The sequence below is a fragment of the Egretta garzetta genome, unplaced genomic scaffold (assembly GCF_000687185.1).
Source record: "Egretta garzetta isolate BGI_Z169 unplaced genomic scaffold, ASM68718v1 scaffold195, whole genome shotgun sequence".
Lineage (NCBI taxonomy): Eukaryota > Metazoa > Chordata > Aves > Pelecaniformes > Ardeidae > Egretta > Egretta garzetta.
This window is the reverse complement of record NW_009259591.1, coordinates 360,021-379,248: the sequence shown is the minus strand read 5'-3', so window position 1 is coordinate 379,248 and position 19,228 is coordinate 360,021. Positions and strand designations below refer to the sequence as shown.

General features: G+C 44.6%; 1 protein-coding gene across 1 annotated transcript in view; it reads right to left on the bottom strand.

Moving 5' to 3' along the window:
• Positions 1 to 19,228, bottom strand: part of ANTXR2 (ANTXR cell adhesion molecule 2) — a 105,067-nt gene that overhangs the window by 55,808 nt on the left and 30,031 nt on the right. Inside the window, exons 8-9 of the mRNA XM_035893563.1 lie at positions 18,685 to 18,780; positions 14,083 to 14,152 (exon numbers count right to left, since the gene is read on the bottom strand). Of these exons, the coding sequence (XP_035749456.1) occupies positions 14,083 to 14,152; positions 18,685 to 18,780 (166 nt within the window). The remainder of the gene's footprint in view (positions 1 to 14,082; positions 14,153 to 18,684; positions 18,781 to 19,228) is intronic.

Genomic DNA, 19,228 nt, shown 5'->3' with positions numbered 1-19,228 from the left:
GCTCACAGGAGCTGATCATACTCGCTCAGTTCTAGAAGCCACTGAGTGAACTCACAATTATCTTATGTTCAGAAGGATGAGTCTGTCAACATACAACATCGCTTCCTTCCTGAAATTGTCATGTCTGTAAGGTGTAAGAAACAGGGGGAGGGCGTTCCTTTAGCACCCACCTGTTTGACGGGCCGTGTGTACTTCTGAACCATAGAAACCCTGGCCCTTCCAATCTGGTGTTCCAAAAACCAGGTGCCCTATTTCTCTCCTCACTCATTCACAAACATCCAAGAGAAAGGGGTATACATAAATACACCGAGTGTTCACTAGTAACCGTCGACATGCGTGAGGCTTTAGCTCAGCACGCTGCATAAACTGCAAAGATTTTGGAAATGAAGTTCCATTCAGCTGTGATTCTACGTTTTGGGCCCCTTCGTTTCCCACCGGTGATGGTCAGTGTTTTCTGGGTGGCAGGTTCCTTCAGTAAAGCTCAACTCAGCCCTCACCCAGCCTATGTCACCAGGTAACATCGCTAAATCGTCGAGCCTCCGCTCATACTTTTTTCTGTAGACTGGAGGAATACAATTTAAAGTGTATGAGACCGCAGTGATTTTCCATGACAGGCTCAGCTCGGGCGGGAAGGAGCAGCACGGCTTTTGGTCAGCTGGTCCTAAGACCGTACCTTCCGTCTCCCTGGTGGAGGTGATCAGAAACGCCTCCAAGGTGTCTCCACAGGTGCTAAATGCCTGGTTTTGTACATCTGTATGGCCACATCTCCCAGCAATTATTTATGGGCTTTACACGATACCCCCACAGTATCCTAATTGTTTTCCAAAGACCCAAGATAAATCGCCTCTCCTTCTGCTGAGGCACGTAGGGAGAGCGAGACCAGAGCCGAGGAGGTGTCAGTGTCCTCCCACCCTAGCACCGAAAGGACGTGGGGCCCCCATTTGAACCCTCCCTGTGCTCAAGTCGCTGTGACCCTGGTCACACCCCACCAGCACAGCTTACGTGCGAGGGCTGCGTGTCCCTGAAGCCAGCCAGACCTTTTGCCACAACCCCGTTTCGGCAAGGAAAGGTTCGATTTATCCTAGTTTGGTAGCAACGCAGAACAAAGCCAAGTGTTGAGCTCCTGCGAGCTGCTGCAGAGCAGCGCTCTCTCCTCAGGCCGGCCCTGACCACAACCCACAGAGGCGGCGCAAGCGTCGCCGCTGCTGCAGCCACCCAGGCAGGCACCCTCCAGCGCCAGCTACGCCTCACCGCTGCCGCCTGACGCCGCCCGCCTGGGCCACCCTGCGGATTCTGCAGACCCTGAGGGGAACCACCAGAGGTTCTGGTCACCGGGCCTGCTCACGCCGCACACAGACCCCGGCCTGCCTGCAGTCAGACCCAAGAACGCAAAGCCATTTCATTCCAGTAGGAAAAACTGTGGCGTCTATTTACAGTTCATAGCCCGTGCTCAATGTGGAAGGGATTTTCCTACGTTTTCTCTGCGAACTATCAACTCTTGGATGAGAAACAATCCTGGAAAACTTAGGCTAAAAAAAAAGAAGAGCTTTTTTAAAAATGCTCTTATTTATGACCAAAGTTAACCACAAGACTCTTGCAACCTTAAACCGCATCAGTCATGGCCTGTGGGCCATTCCAATAAATAATTTACACAAAAAATGCAACTTGAGAAGCCCCAACAATTGCAGTTCTTTCTTTCCTTTATGTCCACGGCTCTTTTATTGTTACAGACGAGGAGCGTGGCCCACTGCCATATGTCACTGCAGCGCTGGTCTGAAGCTTTTCATGCCCTGTGAAATACAGCTGACATTTCAATCCACAGTAACCTATTTGCAAAGTATTCATTTGCTCCTTGCTTTATGAGTACCCAGTAAAAGACTGCCAGTTTATGACCCATTAAAAAAAATGAAAAAATTAAATAAAATTGTGAAAGACATTTGCTGGAAGTAATAAATAATTTACCTCCAATTTTCACTCACTGAAAATTAAACTGGCAACTGCTCAAAAAGTTATTAAAATGATGGTGACAAAGGTATTTCAGAATCAAGCGCCAGCATTAAAATAGCTAAAATGCTGTACATAGTAGGAAGGAAAAAATAGATCTATGTATTTAAAAGGGTGCTTTCCCTTAAAAACCCTACCTCCGTGAATTAATATATAGCTCTATTACACAGTTAGCATTGCAAGCCAGCAGCAAGCGCATGTGTATGTGGCCTCAATACATCTACACGTACATATGCATCCGAAGTGCAGTTGCATCCATACGTATGTATGTCTACAGAAATCACACACTGGAAAATCACCAACAGTGCTGGGAAAAGGGTTTGGTGGAACTACTCATTGAGGCGCAATTTTTTCGCATGCCTGCCACTTCACCCCCATGTACTTTACCATCCCTTACACAACAACCTGGCAGCACCAGGGGTGCCACCGGGACCCCACTTTGTTCTGATGGCTACCCAAAGGCTGGGACACTGGCACGCCCTGTGCCTGACAATGGCACGCCCAGGATTGTTTAACAGGGAGCCGTTCACCACTGCTCACAGCTGGAGCGAACCCAAGGCGTCACTCGGTGCAAGCACGGCATGTTGTAGGGCGCTGCCAGACCAGGCTGACCCCACCTCGGGAGGCAGGCTGGCAACCGCAGTGCCAGCGAGGCAGCCTCTGTGGCACCACCCCGCACCTTCTGCCTGAAGGGCAGGGCAGTGGCACGCAGAGGGAGACAAGGAATGCTCAGCCGCGGGGCAGGGGAGACAGCCGCAGGCCTCCTGAGAGATAGGGGACGGCATCTCAGGGGGGTCAGCTCCAGTCCCCCTGTATGGACACGGGTTTCATCTGGCCAACCAGGGCTTGAAAGCATTGGCTGCTCTTTGCTGGGGCTACCACTAGTATTTACTCACGCATTCTCACCAACCAAAGCACAGAGTATCCCTTCCCCGTTCCCAGTTAACAAACACTCCAGGACCCCAAGCCTGACTCGCCACATCTCGGGACACATCCCTGAGCAGGAGGAGGCAACACAAGGCCATGGAAGAAGCTACGTCAAGCCCGTGCTCCCGGTTTTGTTGCTCTTCCTAGACCAGAAGCCCCAGCTGCGCACAGCACACCAGGAACACAGCAAGTTCCCCGGGAGCAGGGTTAAAACCGTGCCTGCCGAACGTTGCGCGCAGCCCCACTGTGCCGTGGTCCTCCTATGCCTGGGACGCGCAGGAAACGCTTTGCTCGCGCCAATGGGACTTGGACTGGGGACAGTTAATAAGCTGCAGTTACGGTGAATGGTCAGAGTGTTTTCCCCCCACCAAGCACACAGGCTTAAAAACGACCAGTTAATTATTTTTTCCCAAGGACAGCAAGCTCTGCACTCCATGCAAATCATTATGGCGGTTTGGTAAAGTCTTAGTACAAACCCTCCCCCTGCCTTTCTTGGTGTAGCTCAACGCTGACCTAAATTCAGACTGATAGTTCTCTGAGGATCCCCTCTTGCCACCCCAGCACCACCCGGCTTTCTCAGCAGGGCGTTCAGGATCCTGTCTGTTTGGGTTTGGCTTTCCACGGGGAACGGACAGGAGTGCATAGCTACGTGAGCATTTCGCTGCCGGGACGCGCTAGTGAATCTGAAAGTGAATTGGCTCTGATCTCATGGAATCACGGGAGCCTGCAAGTAACCAGGTATGAAATGCCACTGTTATGTTAAATTAGTCTATTAATTCAGCTCAGGATACTATGGCCGCTGCACAGTATGAAGCACTTACTTAGTGCTGCTCGTGCACTCTTTCTTAATGCCCTGGGAACACTGCGTGCCCTGCTGAGGAATGTGAAGGGCTGCATTAGCAATAACTACTGATTTTAACATCAGATCCATATGTCTTAGCAGCCAGTTAGCCTATACAATTCATTGAAGGTGTGTCCATCTGTGAATAATTTCCATTATAGTCTAATTGTGTCAAACGAAATGTATTTCTAAAATATTTTCGGAGGTTAATATTTATAACAGACATTAAGCCTAATCCAGCCATATTTCTGGTGTCCCCCTACCTGAGTTTATTTCTCTAGCTATTTTGGAGGGGGGAGATTGGACTGTGGGAGTAACCAGGGATTGGTAACTATACTCTTGTTTTATTTTTGTTGGAACAAAATGCTTGTGTAGAGAAAAAAGAAAATCTTAAATTTAGTCCAGGTGGAAGAGGATCTGATTGACGTGGACTCTCTTTACCTAGTGCTGCTGGGGAGAAACAGTTGTTTACCTTGAAGGACAACACTAATATCAAATCCATGGGCCTAATTAGCCCCCAGTACCTCTACAAGGGAGAAGCATTGCAGTCACCTGAGCACAGAGGCTCTGGAATGAGAACAACAGGTGAAAACAACCCGATTTGGAGATGGCATCCTCCCAATTAGCGAGCATAACGAGCTCACATGGCTGACAGGGCAGCAGGAAGTTAAAAGGGGGCAAGCAACACCCCGCTTCCTTTTTTCTCTCCTGCTGTCTGTTCTTAGGCTTCCTGAGTTAAGAGAAGGGCTCAGCTCCTGCACGCAGGCTTTCGGAAGGCCCAGGAGCCAAAGGAAGGCTGCTGTTTGTCCTGAAGGCTGGTATCTCCTTTTGCAACAGCAGACTGCCTGTTCTCCTTCATCGAGCACCTCCTAAGGTACAGCTCTGCAGCTGGTTACTGAGAGGTAACTAGTCCTGTGGGTTTATTGTGCTTTTGCCTTTTTATAGTGCTGACTGGTGCTACCTAGAATGTACAGCATCTGAGTCAATGAGCTGCCTTTAACTGAGAAAGCCTATTGGATGTTAATTGCCCCCTTCTCCCTGGGCAAGGTGTTCTTCAAACAATATGGAGTCACTATGTAGTTTTTAGACTGAGGGCGAGACTTTGAAAATGGGTCCTTAAACCCACACTTGAACATTCAAACAAGTTGCTTAACTTTCAAATAACTGAGTAATCATCACAGGCATTGCCACTTATGCTAACGAGTAATTTAGTTCTGTGGCCAAATTAGTATCTTGCTTTAATTGTCACAAGGGTGGTGATAAGACTATTTTGTTAACAGCACAACAAAAAGAAGGTAAACATAAGTTTGTAGAAAGAGAAGAGAAAATTCTCAACACACCCCATGAAATAATAATACTTCCTTAAAAGACTCTGGAGGATACCCAAGCCAGATTTGCAGCTTGCATACAGCCTCCCTGCGGCGGCACTTATCTGTGCTGCAACATGTTCCCAAAAGTTTACCTTTCTTGGGAGGAGAAAGTGATAAAATAGAGTAACAGTAATTCCAGCCATAGCAAACAACAGTAATTAGCTCCTTCATCAGGCTTTTAGCTACTTGCTTCCATGTCACATGAGAACTCTGTTAGGTTACGTGAACTTGGCTCAATGCTGCTTAAGGCAGACAAGCGACGGCTCTACTCCAGTTGTGGAACTCGATGAAGTTGCGGGCTTGTCTGAATAAACGGTTATCTCAAATGTTTATCTGCAGGCTCTGGAAACAGCACGGGTTTGCGTACACGAGTATTTGCATGCAGCTCAGGTGGTGGATGTACCTGGTGTGACTTGTGAAGAGCAGCATTTCAATGTAAGTTTAGACTGACTTGGTAATAACACGTTCTGAATTTCTTAGCTTATCTACTTGGTATTTTCTTCCATCTGGTGAAAAGGATGCAGGAAGACAAAGGCTAATTTTAACTTACAATTGTTATTGAGTGACTAAATAACATGGCACGGAAAGGTGGCGATGTAGGATGAGCACAGCACTGATTTTTGGCTGTTATGTGTGAGGGTTGGAGGGAAGCTGTGTGAGAGGCATTACGGTGGCTGCGGCAGGCTCTTATGCCAAGACTTGAGCTACTAAGAGGTGAAAATTGGTGCTGGGTTAAGTCTCAGGATGAGCTTATTGCCTGCTTTTTTAATGCTTGCAGTGTTAGGAGGAGGTACAACTGTGTAATCTTAACAATAAGTTAATGGCACTTTTTATGTGGGAACGTAAATCTGCTGCTCATCACGCCCAGCCCCCACTTGCACATATTTCCAAAGGCTTTCATATGCCTCCTTTGAGAGAACTAATGGTACTGTATCAGCTCGCTTTCTATTTAGATATTTATTTCATATTTGCTTGAAGAATCGGGCCAATGTTTTTGAAAGCACATTTAACTATACCATATGCCTACTTAAATCATCCCTATCAAACAAGTTGTAGGATGATGCTCTGGTTCATTCTGTTCTGTTTTCCTTTCCTTCACAATGTGTTTATGTATATTTATCCAATTTGCTGGGTTCCTCTTGCCAAATTGCAGGTTTGAGATCTCAGCTATGCAGGGGCAGCTGTGCTATTGTTGATGCCTTACAAAACAAAGGTCAGACTGAGCCCGTACCACTGCAGCTCATGACAGCTGCATGTTAAGCGTTGTGGTGCAGGCACAGATGATCAGGGCTCACGGGCCCTCAGAAGTAGGGATAAATCTTATCTTGCCCTTTACTAAGCAAGAACTCAAGTCTCATTTTTTAAGAAATTTTTTGTGCAGATTAGCCTCTTGCAAAATATCCTGCTGTTGACTTAATTTATTGACATAATTCCTCACTCAATCTGGAAAAAAATAACTTCAAACAGCCCCACCACAGAAAGCCAAAATCTAAAAAACCAAGTGACAGCTGAGCTGGAAGGCATGGTCTCTTCTGCAGGTACCTAACCTTGGCCTTTCTTGCTTCTGAGATGGGTAAGAGCTACCAGCTGTGGCAGCCCAGGAAGCTATTGACCACATGGAGTAGGGGACTGCAGGATGAGGTTTCCTTCAAAAGAAGGTTGTTTCCAAAGCTAGCCTAGCAGCTCCAAGAAATTAAACAGCAGGGCAGGGCTATTTCTAATGCCCTTTGTTTGGTACGAGATGCCAATCTGCAAGGCTTGTCAAATCAAAGCTATTTGCCCCTCGGGTGGCATAATGCATCCTCCTTCTCTTGCTGCCTTTCAGACCAGAAGCCAAGAGTCCAAAGTTACAAAGAAGGGTATTGCTTAGAGCTGCATGTAGCTGTTGAAATACCAGAGGAGAGGGCATGTACTAGCTGGAGCAGATGAGGGAGATGAGGCATGTGTCCACAGACAGAGCCCTGAGACTCTACAGCTGGCCTGGAGGCTGGCTGTCTAAGGCTACTTCACCAGTGTGCTGTTAATTATTGAAAAGGGAGAGCTGGGGAAACCACATCACATCTGTCACCCACACGCAGCCACAACCTTCACTCATCGCAGGACCAGATGTGTTTATTCGAAACATGTACTAACTAGCTGCTTAATGGGTTAGAGTTATTAGCCAGAAGTTAATTAGGCAAACATATTAAACATCAGTCACCTTACCAAGCATCACTTCTTCAACACTGCTTTTACTTCTTCAGAGCCACCACAGGAAAAAGGAGGGAAGAAGTAAAGAACCTCTAAAGGAGCTGCAGTAAAAACAGATCCATGAAATGTGATGGCTGTGTACCAATGAGAACTGCAGTGCTCTGGGTCATTCCCTGTGTACTTCACAACAGTGCAGGTATACCAGCACATGGGAGGAGGCAGGAGAGCTTGTTTTAGGACCTACAGGTGTTGGAGAATAGGGAATTAATAGTGGAAAATGTTGTTTCTTAGTATAGTCAAGTCAAACTTGGAGAAGGATGGCTTCACTGCTGCTGCATGTATTGTACGTGTCCCTGAAGATGCAGGCGCTTGCGTGGCATTCTGCCTGTATAATGAACTCAGAAATGCTGCTGGCCACTAACATGCTCTTGTTCCCCCAAGAAATGAAATTAAAAAGTGATTTTTCAAGTTTCTGGCTCCCAGGTTCGTGTCACAAGAAGCAGAGGGTGGGATAAAGGCATAACATGCTCTGTCTTTGGGAGAGTGGGGACAGGGAGGAGGGGGGGAGAGTTAGGAGCCTTTGTTAAAGCCTGCCATGACAACCATTTTGTGGAACACCTTTCAGCTGCTCTTGAATGAGAGCAGCTGTCCAGAAACAAAATGAGATAATTTGCAGGATGGAGCCACAATCCATTCATCTTCACTGTGTCTGTTTGCTTTCATATGTGCATGCTCTTCCTCTTAAATCTGGTGGTGGTATTAATAAAAATGACACTTAGAAACTGGAAAGCATGACTCCAAGTACCAAGTTCCGCTGTCACGGAACGGCCTTTCACTCAAAGCACCTAGAATTACATATGAAGCACGTGCTTCCTCTTGGTACTGTGAGATGGTTTCCCAGGGAGGCAGCCACAGAGCAAGAGTGCCAGTGGCAGCCGGGGTGTGAATCCCTGGAGCTCAGCTAGCTTTAGTTTTTGCCTGCGTAGCTGCTGTAAAGCATGTTCAAGGTCCCTACAGTAGTGAGCAGGAACCTCTTGGTGCATCTGGTAAGCTGCAACGAATAAGTGTCAAACAGGCTGCCACAGCACTGTTTTCCTGAAAAGTGTTTTTACAGTAATTAGTCAGAAACCCATAGGAAGAAAGGCACTGGATTCACAAGCCTGCTTGTCCAACTGCACAGAGCTACAAGCTCTTTGGAAGACAGAACCTTGGCTTCCCTTAAGCCCCTACTGAGAGATGCTCTCAAAGCCACGCTTAACTGGGAGCTTGTGGTTAATTCCCGTTGTCCTCAGCCCTGCACATGATCCACAGTGAGAAGCAGAGCAGCCAGTTCTGCCCTAAATCTGTACGTCACAGATTAAGATCCTCCTACCAAAGCTTTGGCCAGAGGTAAGAAACTCTTGGCTGCGTTCAGGCTATTACAGGCTACAGAAAAAGAGTATAGAAAAGCACTAGCTGAAACAGAAGCAGACAGAGGAGTTAAAGCAAACTGCCAAACATCAACAACCAGATAGCATTACTAAAAATTGCAGGTCTGTCTTCCTACTGTTGGAAAAACAATTGGTTTTCTAGAAGTGAAACACACACCCTCCCCAAAAAAAAGGTTTTATTGTTATGTGTAGAGAAGCTGAGAAACTTGTCAAGAGGAAGACTCGTGGATATAACAGGTGGTTGTTAGTTCCTGAAATAGGTTACTTAAAGGCTGAAGGTGCTACATAAAATGAGGAGATGGTTACTTCTATCTTCCCTCATCTTGTTATTCCAAAAGGCTGAGGAACAATATAGGAGTTGTTAAGACAGGATCACAAGGAAATCGTCCATAAACTGAAAACAAAAATATTAAAGTCTAAAGACCTGAGAAGTGACAGCGCAGGAAGAGCACAAGGCTGCTCATGTGTCTCAAGTCCCTCTGAGCTGCTGTCCCAGGCATGTGTGAGTGCAGAACAAGCAACACAGGCTCCTCCTGCGAGAAACGTGGCGAATAGCCAAATAAAAGCAAGTCTCAAGGTAGCGTTTGCCGCTGGGAAGCATAAAGCGAAGTGCTTAATCCTAGAGACCATTTCCCACTATGATTTCTTTCTAGGACAAAAGTTCTCACTTTTCCTTAGAGCCGTAAGTCTGAGCTATTGGTTCTCCAATTATGTCAGACTCTGAGACTTGCTCAATAGGGTTAATGTAACTCCTTATTGGAATGTCTGGATAGGAAGTCCACTGAAAGTTACCACTAAACTTGTGAACTAGGGCTGTTGCTGAGAGCTCTTGCTATCAGCAATACATTAAAAAAAAAAAAGTCTCATGATGGCTAACAGCTTATCTCATGTGTTGCTGCGCACTTTGTTTCAAGTGGACTGCACGTTGGAGAATAAGCTTAAGTCAGCTACTTTGAAACTGGAGGCAACTAAGAAGTTGGGAATACAGGCGTAGTAATTTTCCTTCCTCCCACACAAAAAATAAATTCCTATTTAATCTTTGCTCTTTAAGTGCCACCAGCTGTTTGTGTTGGACAGGATACAGGAAGGGATACAGGCAAGCTGAAGCTAACATGATTTGAATAGAGGGCAAATAAGGTCATTAAGAGGAGTGGTGCAGACTGTATGATCTCTGCATGCGATCTGATCATAAACTCAAGGTAACAGTGATGAAAGTTTTACATGCCCTCAGGTTTATGTTTGGATTGGTCCTTTTTGGCTTTGTTATTCCTTAAGCTTACAAGCCCAAGGAGGAAGATACTGCCGGCTTCTGTCCACCCCTCAGATAGGTGGAGTCAAGCTCCATTGGCTGCAAGGTTGTCAAAATGTCACTCACCTGAGAGGGAGAAGCCATGTGATGGTTAAATGAAAGCAGTGGTCCCACTTAAATGGGTGTCTGCCCTTCTCTTGGTGTTTTGAAACACATAACCAACTTTTTGTACATGTGCTCAGATAGACTTAGTCAACGTGTTGTGAGACGCTCGTATATCTTGCTGGGCTGAGGGTAAATGCTCATTTCATTTTATGAGCTCATCTTGGAGCAAACACTGTATGAATTCAAGGGCAGGATGCATAAAGCTGGAAGCTGGCCAGCAACACTGCAGCTGCATTAAATAATAAATTTCCGTAGTTCCCTGAATTATTTTAAGAACAATGACAATTTCTCAGCCTGTTGGTTCATTTTGAATAATTGACCACCTAGCCTAGACCTAACCCTTCTGGCTTAGCTTGGATGACTACCTGCAGAAGACGAAACCGGATTTTTTTCAGTCAGCAACAGCAAATCCAGAATCTCTCACTGCAATACTCCAGTGACAAACTAGAGTTCACACAAACTGAGGCAGTTATGTAGTAGACATGTAAATATTCACTACAAACATTTCGGTGTGGTATTGTACTGTTGTGCTAGTTTAAACTTTTATTATTGACATGCACTTATCAAATAAAAGAGAACTTGTAACCATTCAGGAAGTAAGAGACATATATTGTTCTGATAGTCTTTCCGTTGAAGGCAGAGGGTATTTTGCCACTGGCTTAGAGGAACAGAAGCCATCTGTTGGTGAAGTCAAGCCTACAGATACATTTTCTGAATGTATAGTCAAAGAAATTAGAGCAAAATGAAGAGCACAAAACTGAGGGTTGTGCAAGAATGTAGACTTAAAAAAAATACACCAGTCTTCCAAAGAGACAAGGGCTCTGTTTTCTTTCCAGAGCATGACTACAGAAACATCTAAAGTAATGTAGAGGTCAAAGAAATCCCTGATTCAGTTTGATTACCTCGAGCTGTGGCAGAACAGCTAATTCAGGCCTGAACTAAAAAGGGGAACTGATTTTTTCAAATACTCTGCAAGACCCTAAAGATATAAGGCTTCAAATGGTCACTGCAGCAGAATCTGAATCCTTTTTAGTAAACGAGTTTAGCTGTAATGTTACACTTGCCCTCAAGGTATATTAAGTGATCTGTCAAAGAACACGAAGTTAAGCAACTCAACCTGGGTGTGTCTCTTCATCTTCTTCCTGCTGCGTGTACCTGATACTTTTCCTCTCTGGATTATTTCAGTATTCTTTTAGGTTGTTTTTATAATGCATTGTTTGCTCATGTAGAAATCCCAAGTGATTGTCATCTGTTAGCTAATCAGAGGTCTTTCAAAATGAGCTGGTCTTATAAGCAGACTATTAAATTTTGCACTTCCGAGGTGGCAGGACAGGAAGGTATTTTAAACAGCACAAGCAGCACACACACTTTGTCACATAACCTAAGGATACCACATCTATCTGCTGCACGGAACTGAAAAAACAGGCTTTGAAAACAATGCTTGGTTAAATCTACAGCTGGCATTTTGGAGGCTCATAACTAAATGCAGCCAGCAGCTGGAAACAAAGTAGAAAGCCACAATGGCATAAATCCAGACCAGGGGTTTACTGACCCAACATCTCGGGTACTTTGCCATTTTATCTATTCCACACGGGCTTCTATTGTTCTGCGTGCGAAAACTGCAAATTCATCAGTCAACAAGAAATGTCTCCAATTAGAACAATATAACTAAACCTGTTAAGTGAGTCTTTTACCATTTACCCAGACGCAAAGCTGCAGGTTTAAAAGTCACAAAGCTAACTTTCTGTAGCTCTTAATTCCACTAAAAAGAGCACTACAAAAGAACAGACCGGTTGTTGCTACATTAGGAACTAATATTAGCTCCGCTACACGAGGAATTACTGGGAGTTATCCAGCAAAAGTCTGAGCTGTGCCAACGGAAAGTCAAGAGTTCAAGTATGTATGTATCTTTCATAGCTGTCAGTCTTCTGCATAGCAAACTGTTCATCTCTGGGCCAAAGCCGTAACTACGTTGGTATCGGGTTACGGAAGTCTATTTCACATAGTAGCTTTAGGAAAAAAAAGATTTCCTGTGAACCTGCACAACTTCATGTGTGGTGTTCATGTATTCTTTCTTACAAACACTGCTAAGAAGCGTGCCATAATTAGGCGCTTGATCTACACTGCAGTCACAATATGGTGAGCTGTCTATTGCAATAATGCTTCACAGGCCAAACGAGCTCTTCACAGACTAAGAAAAAATGTAGCATGATCAAACAACTTCCACTGTGCTTTAATTTATATAGGAACTCCATGCATTTCACATTCATCCGGCAGGATAGCCTGTTTATGTACTCTCAGACTAAGGGTGTGTGGAAAAGCATTTGCAGCTTCAGGTCTTGGGGTGCTTAGTACCGGGGGCTTAATTTGCTGCTGTTGTTCTGTTCTAAGGTAACTCTGCTGAAATAGGCGGCGTGGAGAGGAGGGCTCTTAAACTGACTGATTTAGATGGGCCCGGTGACAGAAGGAGTTCTCTTCGAGCTGCACATGGTGCTGATTTGTTTCAGCTATGACAGCAGTTTGTTCCAGCTGTTTTGCTGGACCATTGGCACACCACCACAGGCAGCCTTGCTCAGCCAACAAGGGCGCGACTGCACTAGTTAGTATCAGGGCAGACAGCTCTAACAAGCTGCGCATAGGGCAAGATCAACTTTTTGAGTAGTAATGTAAAAGGCAACGTGAGTATCAGGAAAATGTAACGGCATTAAAAACTCATCCCCTTGCTCTGCTCTCCGTGTAACTCTCCTCCGTGCTTGTTTTCCCTGCATTGCCATAAACTAGCGCTCGCTCCCCCGAGCGGGGCTTTGGCTGCTGCACGGAGGCTACGACGCAGCTCCTCTGCACTCACCCCACTCTATTCCGCCGGGGTTAGTCACTCAAGTTTTTTTTCCTGTACTGCTTTCCAAGTTTTCTCCTCCTGGCTGCCATTTAACGCACAAAACAGATGTGTATTTGCGGGTTTGCTATTGGTCTTAGAGCACAACTGAGGCAGCTGATTGTTGCTTAACTCAGAAAGCCAACTACTAAAAATCATCTATGCAATATGCTTTGTTCCTAAACTGCTAAAAAAGGCCACAGAAAAATGATAATGCGCAGCTGTAACAAACTGCTGAGCTTCCTACTGGATTAATATTAACCTCATCCCAAATAGCTGGGAAGAACTACTTGCAAAACAGGGTGAAAGTCAGCAGCCTGAAAGCCTTCGCCCTCCTACAGGCCTGAGATCTGACATGCGGTTTTTTGACTTGTGATTAGCTTAGAATTTCACAAACATGAACAATGAAGTTGAAGTGATCTTAAAAGCCTAGGGGCACATCTGAATTGGAGAGGAGGGGGGAAGGATTAGTTCTCAAAGGGCCAGAAGTAATGTGCGGCCATGGCCAGTGACACTTGGAATAAGGCTAGAACTGCAGTTTAGCCACACTGCTGTTGGGAGACTGCTGCCGTTGTTAAATTAGTGCCTCGTTTTATCATTGCATGTTGAGCAGTGGTACGCATCTTGACACATGATTTTAATAATAGCTTGTAAGTGTCACTGATAATGTAATCTATTTAACAATGAGCCTAAAGATTATCCAGAAGAGAGCATATTATGCCCTGTTAAAACAGCTAATCTGCATAAAACTTATGACAAGCCAGACCTTTTCAGTGTTTAATAAACTGGCTGAATATTCATTTTTAAGGCACTGTCCAAATTGGTTTGGTCACAGATGACTATTTAAAGCCCATTCCAAAGCTGGCAAATACACCGGGGAAATAACACAAGACGGGGAAAAAAAAAAAAGCAACAACAAACCACCCCCCATAAAAACAACAAAAGACTGCCTCTAGCCAAAACTGCTCATGATTAACATCAGCAATAATGGGTCCAATTCGAGCAAAACACAGGATGACACAAGTACTTACTGGCCGCTTTTGTATAGGATTGGTGCAGGGCAGAGCAAAAAATCAGATTCCACCGTTTTTGGTCTTTCATCTGAAAAAACAAATCACATGAACTCAATATACTGTGCCGCTTAAAAGAGAAGCTGATGTGTGAAGGTGCTATCCTTCCCTTCTCACAGTATGCTGTGTGCTGGTTTGGTCGTGTCTGGAACTTGCAAGCCAGGCAGGCCCAAGTTAGGGAATAAAGCTGCTGCTTTAAAGCTGCACCTTGAACGTAACAACCCAGAGTTGGCTTTAAATGTGAGCATGAGCCGTGTTTACTTAATTTTACTCAAATCGGCTCATATTCTTCCAGACAGATAATTTCCTAGAATCAAGACCACTTCTGGTAAGAATGAGAACATGGGTAGGGGTTTCCTAATGTTTGGAAGACGAAGGTTTGTTTCTAATTAGCTCCAAGTCCATGCATTGCGTTCAAGGACTATTCTATCGGTTGTGATCAGTGTCTGTTTCTCCGATCCCATGCTTTTGAGTTGCTAGCTTTTGCAAATATCTTAAAATTCTAAAGCATCTACCTGCAGAGCACTGTGGCCAGGAGAGTGCTCCTTCTCTGCAGTCGTGGGAAGGAGAGGAGGGAAGCTCTTTTACCTCATGTCTTCAGGAAGCTGGGAAAAATTCTGCTTATGTCTGCAGAATCATCCTCGCCAGCTTCCCCACGGTAGAACAGTTAATGTCTGTGCCGGAGCTGCTTCTGCAAGCATGGGCTATTTCCTAACTTAGGGGTGAGAGCAGATAAATGATCTGCCAGGTAAGCTTGGAGATGACTCTGCCCTGCATTTAGGGAACAGGCAGAGATGCAAGTAGTTCGGGGGCAGCTGAAGGAGGAGCTGTTAGCGTAAGTGAGCTTTTCTTGTGTGCTATAATCTGCACTGACTGCTTGGCCTAGATTTGGGGCTAGTTGTGAAGTGGGGAAGAGGGATTAGCACATTGCCATATGTTTTTGTCTTAATGGTATGTTTCATAGATTATTTTTCTATCCCACAGCTACATTTGGCAGGTTTCCTTTCTAGCATTTGGTAATGCTTCTTTATAAATGCAAAAAGAGAAACATGCCAAATGCATCTTTGAAAACCAGGAGAACTGACAAAATCACTGTTTGCTCTGAGGCTGGTCCCAAAGCGGAGCCCAGGCTATCAGTAAGGGGAACTCTAACATTGAAGTACAGCCTCATGCGAGTACCCTCCGTTACGCCTTCAGACGGTGAGGGTTCTGCTGAGAGACTGCCAGTTTTTGGTAGAGGAGAATGCAATGACATAGGAAATATTTTCCTTTTCTTGGGACTATTTCCTTCCTCCTGTTCAAAGCGCCCTTCCTACCTTGTTGTCCATTCTAGCTCCACTGTTCTCTGTTAGGTTTCCTCTGAGACAAAAGCGCTTGGAGCCCGGCACAGAGCTGTAGAGAACGAGCTTGTGTATTGGGGGAAGGATCAAACTCAATTGCCCTGTTTCCTTTCTGTACTACTCCCTACACATTTGCTGTTGTCCGTTGCTGAAGATGAGAACCTGGGCAGGTTTTAGCAGGCCTCTGGCAAGACCCCATATAGCAGATTGTGTTTTTATGCTGCAGTGTATAATAAATACATCACTATGCCATTCCCCTCCCTTTGTGTGCCTTTCCTGAAGCCAAGAAAAAAAAAAGCAGCCCAGAGATCTAGTTGGAAATTCTCACATCAGATGCTAGCAAGTATTTGGGGACTTCACCCTGTCCAAGTATAGTTATTTCTACCATGGCAAAGCAGACATGCACATGCCGTACAGCTATAAAAGACTGAACAATCAGAGAAATCGGAGAAACCAGAGTCAGAAAACATTTCAAAAGGTCATTTAAAGAAAGCAACACGATTCAGGCATTCTTCAGTGACACTGATCTAAGCTGTTAAAAGGCTTTCTAGGTAACTTAGTCCAGGTCTGAGCAATGTGTGCAGTGATAACTATTCTCCTAATATCTCACCTAGACCTGCTGCAGATTTTAAAGCCTGTTGCCTCTTGCTCTCAGTGGATTGGGAGAGCCCAGCTTATTCTTTTCAGCCCTGCAGCAGCCCATACTTAAAAATAGCTTTGGCCGTTCCTCCTTTCCTGAGATGTAACAAACTGAACTTTTCTGTCCTTCCTTAAAGCTTGTGTTCTGGACTTCTACCCATCCTTGCCAGCTTCCTCTGGATGCTCTCCACAGCGGGTTCATCCCCTGCTTGTAGCGTGGGGCACATGAAAACCCACGTTCCTAAGGGCTATTGTTGGCAGCAAGGCCCAGCCCATCCCCAAATTTGAACAGCACTGCAACCTGCCAGTCATTAAGTACAGTAAGGAGGTTTGGTTTATGCTGTTAGCACTGCTACTAAATAATGCCAAAACTTTAGGTATGATAATACCACCCACCGGCAGGGCAGAGGAGGTTGACTTTGATGATGCTTATTGAAAATGGTTAACTGCCTCCTTAACGCTTGTATTCTATAGGTCCTTAACTCCACCAGTTAGCCTAGAGCACTCCATCAGGAGATCCTGAAGGGTACGAACGCCACTAGAAACATAACCATATTGATGCAAGCCTCAAAACATTCAAGTGAAGAAGGTATTAGCTATCACTTTAATTTCCCAAATAGACTGGGATGTAGAGAAGTGACTGCTCATGGTAAACAAGAAGTCAGGAGCAAAGCAAGAACAGAACGGAGGAGTCCTGATGACTTGCACACCAGCAGCTTAAATTGAAATTTAAGTTCTAGTTAACCTCAGGTCATGTAACTGATGTCTCAGCGATTTACCCTAGATAGTGTGAAATGAGTTGTGTTCACCTGGAACTAAACTAATCTGTTTACCCGCTTCTCCAAGTAAGAAAGGTACATGGTGATAATAAATGCACAACTGCAGCAGTAGTTTTGCCACATTCCAAATTCTAGCTCTGTGAAGCGAGTTATGCCACAAGTTTAAATCAACAAGCTATAGTTGAACATGGGAAATAAAGATGACAATTTCCATTGAAATTGAAGGGAAATTTACACAAGCAGAATTTACTTACACAAGCAGAATTTATTTACACAGGTTGCCTTTATCCAGAACTACTGTGCTATTCTGTTATTCTTACACATTATTTTAGATATGTAACAGCCAGGAGAGATTGGCAGCCCATTCAAGTACATATGATATCCAGAGTAAGGAAGAATATGTACTGGAAACACATGTTCAACTGGGTAGGAATTTGACAGACTAATGTAAAAATCAGACAGTAGGTAGGGAAAAAATGAGTTGTTTTTTTTCTACAGGTCCATTTTTGGTCATTTCCCAGTCTGGCTAGCTTCTAGGGGGTACCACTTAGAGCAAGAAGTTGGATGTACTTCCACTAGCCGTCCGCTTTAGTTTTTGGATTTAAAAAATAGCAGAGGTTTCCATTAATGGCATTTTTTTCACCATCCTTGTACCAGTTCAGGGAACAGAGCAGCGCAAGGACACTAACCCAATTTCTGGCATGATTTTTCATCTGCCCTGCTCTAAGTCAATGCACTGAGCAAGAGAAGACCAAGTCCTGAATATTTTGTTGAAAATGAAATTCTCCATGAGCATACTTACTTAATCAGATAGCAAGAAGAAAATAGTCTGCACTACCTCTCAATTACCTGTAGAGCTTTTCTAACTTCTTCAGCATTCCACTCAGAAAAATCTCCCCAGTGACACTTATACTTTGATAAAGGAATAACTAAGGACTGTAATGTTAATCTGGCCAGTGGTGAGTACTAATAATAATTAAAAAAAAGCCCCACCCATCTGCACACCTCCAAAAAAAAAAAAAATCATCCAGGGAAAGTGCCTGTAACAGATGCTACGGTCGCTCTGTCTGAAACAGAATTCCTTTCCGCAGCTCAGGAAACCAGAGTCCAGCTAGGGATCTGGCTGCAGTGAGACCTACTCCTGGAGGAGAGTGCTGCTTGGGACACTGAGCTGATGAACCCTGTCAAAATACAGAGACAAAATAGTACAACTGTTCTGACCCGGCCTTATTCTATGCTGCTGCAGGAGCTCCAGGAAGAGGACTGATGCCTTGTCCCAGAGGGGCACCCACGCCCTGCCAAGGCCCTGAAACGACCAGCACAAGGGCTGTATGTCTGGTACACCAGAGGGAATGGGCAGAGATGCTCCAAGATAACAAGGTAAGTGCACCTTGGAAAACAGTGCCTTCGGGAATCACGATGAGAGCCTATGTCTTGGCTTAGGTCTTCTTACAAGAAGGGGCACTTGGTTGGTACATTCTGTGGTCATTTTTTTTTTAATATCGGCCAACATTTGCTTACTTGAACATCGGGAGCCAGGCGGTTATCACCACATTAATTCACACAGCTAGCTGGGCTGCCAAACACCACTCAGTTTATAGCCAATGGCAAATGGTAGCAAATTGCAACCACTGAGAAAGATGTGAAATAACGTGGATCCTCTTACTAATCCTCAGAGCTTTCCTGTTTTCTTCCTCTTTGATATTTTTTTCTCTTTTGATTTTAATTAAATGAAGTAACGAGAAGAAAAATAAATAACTTATTAGGAAACATAAAGGCAGATCATTTCAGATTACAATACTTACGAATTGTAGTTCCATTCACTTGATAGGTGCAAGTAATACCATCAGTTCTCCCACCAAGGGTTAAGCCACTTCCTCTAAGAACAACTTGGAACTCCTCTGGAGAGAAAAGCAAAAACCCAAAATTACCAATCTTTAGTGCACTGCAGTAAGTTAGATGAGGAGAATTTCAATACAGCCTGCAATAAAGGAAGCACAACATAGGAACGCTTCAAACTTACTCAGGTCTCCTTTTTAATTGACCCCTGGTACTACATTCTTCAGTTAGGTCGTACAGGAAAAATAAAGATTTGTTCCCAAATCTTTATCACTGAGGCGGCCCTATTAAAATGGAAGTTGATTCTGACTATCATAGCATCTGGAGCTCAGCTGCACAGTAAGAAACAGTTTCTCAATGAATACTCTAATAAACGAAAAATCTGGGTTCCACAACAAGAAGAGTCCCCAACCCTGGATCAGACACACTTAGTGTCAGATGAAGAAAACTTTTCTCCTTACTGCTGTTTCTCTGGCAGTTGTGTAAGGGCCATGCTATTTGTGAATTCTG